An 11,046-nucleotide genomic window follows, 5' to 3' on the forward strand; every position below is an offset into this window, starting at 1 on the left:
AGAGAGAGAAGGAGAGAGGAAAGGAGAGAGAGAGTCAGAGAGAGAAAGGGAGGGAGAGGGAGAGAGGGAGGAAGAAAGAGAGAAAGGGGCAGGAAGGGAGAGAGAGAGAAGAGAGAAGAAGGGAGAAGAGGAGAGACAGAGAGAGAAGGGGAAGGAGAGGGAGGGGAGGGAGAGAGAGGGAGAAGGAAAGAAAAAGAGAGAGGGAGAGAGAAGGGGAAGAAGGAAAGAGAAAGGGGTGACTCCCCATTCTCTGACCATCTCCATAGCCTCAAGAAGAGCTCTACTAACTAGCACTTTCTACTTTTCCCATTCCTACCATCATCTCCAGTTCTGGAATCATGATCAAATACTCTTACTGTTTCTGAATGAGGTATGTCATTCTATTCCTCAATGGTTCCACTCACTCTCCCTATAACCTTCTGGACCCAGGTTGATTGCTACTCTCCATCAGCATACAGTCTTCCATTTTGTACTTGTCTCCCAGTGCTTACACGGTGCTGTCATGTACTAAGAGCTTAATAAGTGGTCCGCCATCCCCATTCATCCATCCATTCATGAAGAAGAATGACAACACTACTGGTGAGCAAAGAAGAAGCAGGTGGGCTGGGCGCTGAGGGCCTGACCTTCAAGTCAGCACATCATAACACCACAGTTACAGCCAAGAATTAAACTTTCAAGGACTTTCTTCTCTGCTGGAGACCTCCCTCTCTTACTCGCCCTTAGCCACTCTGGTTCTGACCTTCAGCGTTTCAGAATTTAGCTCAGCAAGCCTGACTTTTCCTGAATTTGCCCCAACAAAACTCTTATTATCTCCTGCTTTTCTCTTCATTTCCACTGAGTAAAGAATCTACACTCCAATTCCATAGGACCTGCTCTGTTTCCAAACCCCATCTGGCAACCCAACCCCAAACTCCTAAGTGCCCCGCCTTTGCTGGCTGGTTTCCTCAGTCCTTCTGGACCTAGGATACGATCACTGTTCTGATGACCTCTATTCTGTACAGGGAGAGTCCGAATCTTCTTTTCTGAATGACTATGCCCCCCGAAGTTACAAATGATACTAGATACTCTACTGAAATGAAATCCTACACAAGATATTCCACCCCTTTGGGTCTAGAGCAGTGATTTCCAAAGTGGGCACCACCACCCCCTGGTGGGTGCTACAGTGATCCAGGGGAGCAGTGATGGCCACAGGTGCATTTATCTTTCCTATTAATTGCTATTAAAATTTTTAAAAAAATTAATTTTGGGGGGGGGTAGGCCAAAAAAGTTTGGGAACCACTGCTCTAGAACCATGGTTTGCTCAGACTCTACCTCTGGTCTCCTTCCCCAGGTAGGTTTTCTTTGAACATCCAAGCTTTTCCCTGGGCCATCTAAAAGTACCTTCATGTAGCAGTACTGTTAATGATTAGTAACTCAGGGAGGGTAGTTAGGGGGGCTTGACTACTGTGCTTCTTTCATATCCCTCATAAGCTCGTTGTGATGAGAGCCAGTGGTCACATTGCGGGGTACCATAAAAGGATCATTTTCATACTTCATTTACTTTGCTAAAGCATGGATTCCCAAGTACTGGATTTCCTCCAAGTTGGGTTACACCAGCTGCAAGTCATATAATATTCAAGTCTTTAAACTACTTATTCCTTTGTAAAACTCTTTAGCAATTTTGTTCTAATGGATGCACTAGGGAGTAATTTTTCTTGATCAAGTTTTTATTTTTTTGTTTTGCTTTGTTTCTCCTTTAGATTTTGGGCCTGTGAAAATCACCTTATTCTGCTGCCTGAGATGTGGTGCAAAACAACAATTACTGGAAAAAATAATAATGGCCGGCATTTATATAAGTCATTGTCAACTTGATCTCAAAGCAGAACAGTTATATGAATTCTGCACAAACTCAGACTCAATATCTTGTGACAGAGGTGGAAAGAAACAGCTACAATTAGCTTTCGATGATCATATCTATTAATTCTACTCATTGGAAACAGATTATCAAGAAAGTACTGAACATGAAACAATGATATCTCTTCATTGTACTCATTGAAAACAGATTATATTGAAAGTGCAAGTTACTGCATCATCCTAAAAAAGCCACAGCGACAAATTGTTCACGTGGTAGCAGACTCAATAAGAAAATAAATAAATCTTTATTTAAGGTCAGTACAGAATGATGTAAAACAAGAATACTGTAAGCTAAAAGGATTTAATTCTCAAACACAGGGTTTTTAAAAAAATGCTATTCCTCCCTAGCCATTTGCAAGATTGTCAAACATTAGTACAAAAGGCTACAATCTATTTGTTCGGAGAGTACATCATGCGTTTTTGATTTTGCTACACAGAAATTTAAAAGCTTTCTCACATACTGTCTGGTTATTTTTTCAGCAAGTAATTTAGATAAAGCAATGACAATGAAATTATTTGCAGATGTGCGTGGCCCATAGCTAGTACAAAGTCTCTAATATCAAAGTAACAGAAAACAACATTTTTTGCATAATGAAAATAGTTTAGGCTTATTATTTTTAAACCAAAGCATTTCTAATTGGTACAGCTTCTAAACAAGTTTACTTTCTTTGTAGCTTGTAGCAAACTGTATAATTATGTACTTTCCCAGTTATCTTGACTTTCCATGGATGTACAAAACATACTAGAGATTACTAGTATTTTTTTTTAATCTCCCACAATGACCGCTACCTTACTTCAGGATAGTAGAGGCTTAACAAATATTTGTGTTATGGATGGATTAATGGATGTCTTGGAGCTATATTAGCCCAGATGAAGGAATGAGTAATAAAGAACACGTAACAGGGAATTTAGAAGGGGACAAATGCAGTAACTCTATCACTAAGTAAATCTATAAATATAGCTATAACTAGAATAGCTAGCATTTATATAGTGCTCACTCTGGGCCAGGAATTGTGCAAAGCCTTTATAAAGATCTTATTTGACATAATTATGTGTGTGGGTTTCTTTCCTAAAAGATATCTCAGTATTGACAGCAATGATTAAGAGATAGTATTTTGATGTTTTAAAGATGTGTATCATTCTAGAGTAGTTGAAAAATATCAATTGGCATGATACAAAGTTTGTTTATTCATTCATTCATTCATTCATTCATTCATTCATTCATTCATTCATTCTTCTCTTTATTTGGTCTTCCATCTCTCCCAGAGCTTGGAAATGGAACTGCCACTCAAGGGTCAGTTGAAGACTGGCTCGCGCTCTCTCGCGCTCTCTCTCTCTCTCTCTCTCTCTCTCTCCCCGATGTGGACTGCTTTGACCCTGCTTAGACAGCTTGGTAATGCCCCTCGTCTGGGAGCTCATCACCCTGGTGACAAGACTTGGTTCTGAAGCTCCAGACACTTGGGTTCAACTGATCTAACGACCTAAGCCTACAGGTGTGTATCACCATGCCCGCTGGAACAAAGTTTATAATGGAAAACAAATCATTTATTTTATAACTTTTCCTTACTGAATGCAAATATGATCATCTATTGGGACTGCTTAATATCAGAATCCACCTCCTCTTCCTCAGACATGACTTAGAAATATTCTATTCATAGATCTAGAAAGTCGTCTTCCTTCAACAATCACACCAGTAGGAATTACATTACCTGAGTGACGATGGCTGTGGTTCCATCAGTTGCCTCCACCGTCAGGTTGTAATTTGATTTCTGTTCTGCATCAAGAGGCCTGGCCACAATGATGGTGCCTGTGCCCTTGTCAACATCAAAGCGACTGTCATAATTGCCACCTTGTTTAAAATAGTGGAAAGATAAGTATAAAAAATTAGCTGAGTGGTCTCATATAGTCTGTCTTGTCTGTCCCACCCTTTCCCCTCTCTTCCCCATCTCTGTATCTCTCTCGTCCTCCATCTCTCTGTCTCTCCTTCTCTCTCTCCCACCCTTTCTCCTCTCTTCCCTCCCCTCCTTCTGCATCTCTGTGTGTCTCTCTCCTCCCCCATTTCTATCTCTCCTTCTCTCTCTCTCTGTCTCTCCTTCTCTCTGTCTCTCCCTCACTACCCTTCCCCCTCTCTTCCCCATCTCTGTGTGTCTCTCTTGTCCTCCATCTCTCTCTGTTTCTCCTTCTCTCTCTCCCACCCTTTCTCCTCTCTTCCCTACCCTCCTTCCGCACCTCTGTGTCTCTCTCCTCCCCCATTTCTCTCTATCTCTCCTTCTCTCTCTCTGTCTCTCCCTTACTACCGTTTCCCCTCTCTTCCCCACCTCCTTCTCCATCTCTGTATGTGTCTCTCTCCTCCTCCCCGTTTCTCTCTGTCTCTCCCTCTCTGTCTCTCTGTCTCCTCTCTCCCTCCCACCTTCCCCTTCTCATACACACACAAAGAACTTGAGGATGCTGATATTTAATGGAGGTGAAACAAATGTTTCAGCACGCTTACTGGACTGGGTGGCCTGACTTCCCTTTCCTACCATGATACAATAATTCCTCACAGGTTAGAAAAATACAAAAAATTTATCTGACATTTGAGGTTCTCCATAATCTGGTTCTGACTTACATTTCTCATCTTATCTCATACTACTATAGCCAATTTATATAAATCGCCATCTCCCATTCTCTTCCTTTTAAAGGCTTTTGTTCAAGATATCCCCCAAGTAGTGGAGGGTTGGTCCTGGACCATTTAAACCTAGACGAGTTGTCTTTGCTGTCAAAACACCCAGACTGCCCACTGGGGTCACAGTGTCACAGCTGGGTACTACCTGGTATGGAATTTGCTTTTGGAAAAAATGGTTCAGTGACTAGCCTAAGTTGTGAGAGGAATGGAAAATGAGTAAAAAGGAAAGAAAAATTTTCAAGTGAAAGAAATCTTAGCAGCTAAAAGCAAGAGTGCTGGATACATTACTAATATCTTTTCTGGATGCACTTCATTCTGTTACACTGCAGGCCTTTCTAATGTCCCTCTGAATTATTGGTCAATATACTGAGACAAGAGTCCGTCACTGAAGATTTCAATTGCTCATAATGATAACCATGATGCTAGGGGCAGACTTTTCTAAAAGGATAAGTCACTAAAAACGAATGTGGTTAAAAATGAAAAATATTGGCCCCTGAATTTAACTAGTCTTAATTGTAACAATGAAAATAATTTCTCCATTTTAAACAGTCTATCCCAGTGTTAATTGAAACAGAATCTATTTGTCTCAATTGCGCTTTTCAAATGTGTCTCCCTCCAGTTATAGACAATATATCCATCTTTCATGCATAAGCATACAAACTTAAGACCTTACATAATTAAATTTGGGGATTTCATTGGAATTTCACTGTTTACAACTGTGAAATGAAATGAGATGAAAGTCAGAGAAATAGTGCCAGACAGAATCTAAAGCAAGAAAGACAAAAAATAGCTTCTGATTATGTTTTTAAATGAAGGTTTCATTCAAGGGTTGGAATTCACATCTGGAATGGAGGACTATGCTTATGTCATGAAAGAAAAAATAATGAAGACGACAGTCACCCTGACAATAAATGAGTTCCAAATCATAATTATCGTAGATCTCATAATCCAATAATAAATTATGTGATCTCAGCAGATACCTTCTGCTGTACAGTTCAGGTCACAAGCCATCTGAAAGATGTAAAAAACTTCTCTAGCAAGATTGTCTCCTGGCACAGCCAAAAAGAAGAAAGCAAGCATGGAAAGCAAGCAGAGAACAGGTGGGAAAGCAATCAATCAAATTAATTCAAACTGTAAGAAAGGAGAGAAGTGCATTGAGACTTGCACAACAGAAGCCCAAAAACTTAGGGATGGGACATAACAATAATAGTCCATTCATACTATTTTGATGATTAAACATTTTAGTAACTAATAAAGTGGTTTCTCCCCACCCCCCCCTTAAAACTAAACTACCCATTAAAATGAGTAATGATGAATGTCAACTTTTTCTACAATGGCAGAGGCAGGTGAAATAACAAAACTCTCTTCTCTGTGCTAAAGGCACAAAGCCTGGACTGGAGAGCAACCCCTGTGCCTTGACTTCCTGTAGTTGGGGGTCCAAAAGATTTTCGCCTCCCCCACCCCACGGATTCCTACGACCAGCCCTCTGAAAGACCATCACACGTGCTGCTAATCATCAGAATGTCAGCTGTATGGGGCCTAATTAGAAGACAATGTACTTTCAGGGGAGAAAAATGAGTTGTCATCTAGCTTCAGAAACCAAGATACCTTGAGCACATAACTTTCACTGTCTGAGAGCTTTAGTCTAGGAGACAGGAAAGAAAAGATGCTATCTATCTATCTATCTATCTATCTATCTATCTATCTATCTATCTATCTATCTATCTATCTATCTATCTATCTATCTATATATATATAAAACCCAACAACTCAGAAGTGGGGAATTAAGGATAATTTTAGTGACCTACAAAAGTAACCTACTTGTGGAGTAATTTTTACATCTCACTGTAGTAAGCAGCATACCAATATCAGAAATAATGTGGCTCTCAAAACTCACAGAAAATCCACAACCAGTACGTGGTACCCTTTTAAAAAATCTCTTCATATATGGGGCAAGAAGAAATCATTTACATTTTTAACTATAATATTATAAAGGCATAATAATATGCTCTCTCATATATACATAGATATTTCTTTCACATAGAAGAGAGAGGGAGGGATAGGGAGAGGGAGAGAGAGAAGGAGGGAGGGAGAGAGAGCAAGAAGGAGAGAAAGACAGAACAAGAGGCAGAGAGAGAGGGAGGGAAAAGGAGAGAGAAAGGGAGAAAGAGAGTGAGGGAGGGAGAGAGAGAAGGAGAGAGGGAGGGAAGGAGGAAGGAAGAGAGAGAGGCAAGGAAGGAAGGAATTATTACCTTCCCCCTCCCCATCTCTTTTTCTCATTTTAGGTAAATTTCTTTCCTTAAACAAATTCCCAATGCTTTAAGTAGCAAAAGCCACTACTAAAATTTTTGGTATAGGTGCTCTCCCCATACTCATAGTACTAACAACTGATAGTAGAATCTATAACCTTGGGAAAAAGTTGAGAGAGAGAGACAGAGAGACAGAAAGAGAGCAAGAGATCCAGAGACAGAAACAGACAGAGGGAAAGGGAGACAGAGATGAAGAGACAAAGAGAAAGAAAGGGAGAGAGACAGGGAACAAGAGGGAGATGGGGGGAAGGGGGAGGGAGAATTCAGTAGGGAAAAAGTTTTAACAACATGGATTTGCTGAATTATTAACATTTGCTAGAGAAACTCACAACATAATTTACAAGCTCTTGAAAAAAAATCTATTGATTTATTGCCAGACATTTTAGGATTAAAAAAAATGCAGTTTGAAAGCAAATTCTTTCTGACTCTCTTGCAGACTTTATTTGAAGCCAATACTCTAATGGGAACTGGGTACAATAATGAGAAAAACCAGGTCCTGTTCTATAAAGTTCAATCTATGAAATTCCAATGAAAATTTAAGGCACTTCTTACCAATGATGTCAAACCACAGTGGTGTGCCAACGGGTTCAACAGAAATCACCCCAATCATGTGAGCAACTGGATCGCTTTCCATTACAGTAAAAGAAAAATAAGGTTCTTCAAAGGAAATTGGCTCAGGCGATGGTTTCGGCTTGGAGATCCATTCAATATGAAGCCGGGCAGTGGATGACTTTTGAGGGCGACCATTATCAACAGCTTTAATCTACAAAATTGAGAGGAAGGGGATGGAAAGAAAGAAAGAAGGAAAAAAAATATGTAACTTAAAAATCACAATCATTAACAAAATCAATGTCCCGTGACTTTATTCCCATTAATTGAAGCTATGGTTGGCTAAGTTTCATAATGAGAGCTTACTATTTGTGTCTGCTTACCATATGTCTAAAGCTTGATAAGAAGATAAAGTCTTTGATTAAATGCACTTAATAAAAGGAACAAGCAGTAGAAATCACAGTTGCAAAGATGGAAAAAAACAACCTCATTTCTGATATATGATCAGACAGTGTTTGATATTACTTAGGTCTCAAATACCAAAGTCTGATATTAAAGAACAAATACACAAATATAGAATTAATTAGGAAAAGCCTGTTCTAATAGATATGCAGCTTAAAAAGAAATGCAAAAAAATATATTTTTGACTTACTGAAAGAATATCATATTCTCGTGCTCCTGAAAATTTCTTAGAAGAAACCACTCCAGTTTTGGGTTCAATAAAGAATTTGCCGTGCTCATCTCCATCTTCAATGCTATATGAGATCTCTGCGTTGGGGCCTTCATCTTTGTCTGTAGCTATAACCCGATAGATGGGTTCCCGTTTGGCACCCCTCTCACGTTCTGGCTTGTCACGTTCTGGGAGTCTGATTTTGTAGAACTTCTGTAAGAACTGAGGTTTATTGTCATTCTCATCGAGGATTTTCACGATCACTCTTGCAATGGTTGACTTTGGAGGATTGCCATTGTCTGTCACTGTCACCTGTTATTTAAAAAAAAAAAACAACAACCAGAATAGAAGTCATTCTTCACCTTAGATACATTAACTCTAAAAAAGTGAATTTCTGCTTAAGGCAGAATGTCATTAGTACAAAGGAGAGGCAAATACAATTTTACAAGGTGATATGAGAAATCTGAGGTGGGGAAAGATCACTTCTTGCTTGAGAGAAGGTTTTAAACAGAGAACCAGGAACATGATGGTGTTTCAGAAGATACCAGCATAAAGAAAAGAATGGATTTAAAAAAGAAGAGGAGAAATTGGAAGCATGAAAGAAAACATGGTTTTTATTTTTAATATCAGGACCCTCAACTATGTGACCAAGATCTTGTAATTACTTTTTCATGACATGTTTTTTAAAAAGGCATTCATTTGCTGAGTCCTCGCATTTAGTGTTCATGAAAATTTCTCACTTAGTTTTTGTTTTTAGTAATAACACCGTAATATGGTTTCAGCCTATTACTTTCTGAAACGGTAATGCCTGCTCAATTTTCTTTGCACAGAAATACTTCCCTCCCTGCCCCTAATATTGAAAGGATCACATCCTCAGATTTTTAAAAGGCATAATTTAACTTGGAATGTGAGCTCTGAAAGAACCTGAATGAGAAGAGAATTTCAAATAGATATGAAAATATTTTCTCTTCAAACTATACCATCCATGAACCTTGCTTAAGTACGAGGACTCTGGAAGCCCTTAGGGATGTATTCAGTTGAGATCATTAGCTGTGCACATGGAAATAAGTTATTACCAATTTGTGTAAGGAAGAAATTCTCCCCCTGGTGTGAGATGGCAATGACCTTGATATAACTCATTTTTTTCCCTTTTCTGTTCTTCTACAGTAGATCACTTGAAAGGAATCCTATACTTTTGGGGAATTAAGCCAGCTAATTAATAATAAGTGGTATTTATATGGCACTTTAAGGTTTTGCAAAGCATTTATATATATTTAATCTCATTTGATCTCTAAAAGAATTCTGAGAGAAATCAAAGGAGATAATATTTATAAAGTGCTTAGTACTTTATCACATAGGAGTTTTAATGAATTAAGCCTTCCTTCCTTCCTAATAGAATAGCAGCTGACCTAATTGGTAAAAATTTCCTCATTGCAAGTTCCACCTATCAATGAAATCACAGATCTGGTCTTGTCTCTAAATGAACAAGAAATAAGTGAATTTATGGACCATATTTCTTTTTTTTTTCAGAAGCTTATCGCTTGATCCCCCTCCAAACACAATTCAAGAAATCACCCAAGGTACAGAGAAGTTCTAATCTACATCAGTGAAGTATGTAGCCACACTAATTAAATAATCCTGGAAGCATTAAGCATTTCTATCATAATCATAAATTGCATTTGCCTTCTAGGGGATATTCATAATTTTTCATAACAAGTCCTATGACTTTATAAGTTTTAATTCCTCAAGGGAGAGGCAGCAACCACAGAACAGAGGTTTGAGATCTGTCCTGGGAGATGGACACTGACTGCCTTTGTGACTTGGGGCAAAGAATCTGGCATTTTAGTGTCCCGAGCAACTTTCTAAGACTCTCACTTGTAGAACAGACACAGATCAACACACTGGCAAAGGGAGTTTCAGAGACATCAACTAACTGTGTGACCCTAAACAAGTAACACCTCTTAGCCTGTTTTCCCATCTGTAAAACTGGGATAATAACAGCACTTAACTCAAAGGGTGGTTGTGAGGATCGAATGAGATAGCATATGTAAACTTTTACTGCTACGTAAAATTACTTTCCCAAGGTGGAAAGGCTTGGAATATGGGCCAAGTGGTAGATTAGTCTATTGACTAAAGACCAGCACAGCCAGGTTCAGAGAGGCTAGTCTCCATGCTGGCTACAATGCAATGGCTATTTTCTGGCCACTGAAACTCTCAAAGACCATCTACTAGGCTTCAGAGGGAGTAGATATCTGCAGGCATAGAAAGTACTGAAATTACAGACCCAAAAGACCACTTTACTATGGGCTGTAAGAAATATCTACCCTGCAGATCACAAAATCCTTTGCAATGATAGCTAAATAACCAAAGGCCAAAAATAATTATGCAATTCATGTTAACAGAGTATTATGAATCAGAAGGAAAGAAATGGCAATGTTTCCACTACTTAATGGGGGAAGGCTGACAGTTACTGATGAAGGGTGTTTTCTGTTTCTCAATATGAGTGCTAGAATCCCCAAAGTAGATGTGGACAGTTTCCAAGAAAGTGGTACAATTTGTTTTAGAGCAGCAGAGGTCCAAAAAGATGTTTGCTTTTAACAAACCAGAAGCTTTATGAATCGAATATACTTGGTCTTCTTCACCAACTGAGCCTTCTTCTATTCTTTCTCCATATTTGTATATCTACTGTGATAAAAGGAAATGAGATGCAAGAATGTTTTCCCTCTCCCCTGAGCAGAGGGATTATGTGAGGCAGCAGATTATTATAGGATGACAAGATGTTCTATATTTCATCTTACTCAACCTGTTCATTTTCCCTAATCATCTGACCGTTCACTAGATTAGTTCTGGGAACTTTTCAATTGTGTCTCTCTCTCTCTCTCTCTCTCTCTCTCTCTCTCTCTCTCTCTCTCTCTCTCTCTCTCTCTCTCTCTCTCTCTCTCCCTCTCACCCTCTCACCT

The 11,046-nt window shown here is 39.1% G+C and overlaps 1 protein-coding gene across 1 annotated transcript in view; it reads right to left on the bottom strand.

Moving 5' to 3' along the window:
- The window catches only part of FAT1 (FAT atypical cadherin 1), a 139,184-nt gene that overhangs the window by 41,069 nt on the left and 87,069 nt on the right, over window positions 1-11,046 (bottom strand). The window contains exons 3-6 of the mRNA XM_044681654.1: window positions 10,411-10,442; window positions 8,069-8,398; window positions 7,420-7,630; window positions 3,603-3,742 (exon numbers count right to left, since the gene is read on the bottom strand). Of these exons, the coding sequence (XP_044537589.1) occupies window positions 3,603-3,742; window positions 7,420-7,630; window positions 8,069-8,398; window positions 10,411-10,442 (713 nt within the window). The remainder of the gene's footprint in view (window positions 1-3,602; window positions 3,743-7,419; window positions 7,631-8,068; window positions 8,399-10,410; window positions 10,443-11,046) is intronic.

The sequence above is a fragment of the Gracilinanus agilis genome, chromosome 6, assembly GCF_016433145.1.
Source record: "Gracilinanus agilis isolate LMUSP501 chromosome 6, AgileGrace, whole genome shotgun sequence".
Taxonomy (NCBI): domain Eukaryota; kingdom Metazoa; phylum Chordata; class Mammalia; order Didelphimorphia; family Didelphidae; genus Gracilinanus; species Gracilinanus agilis.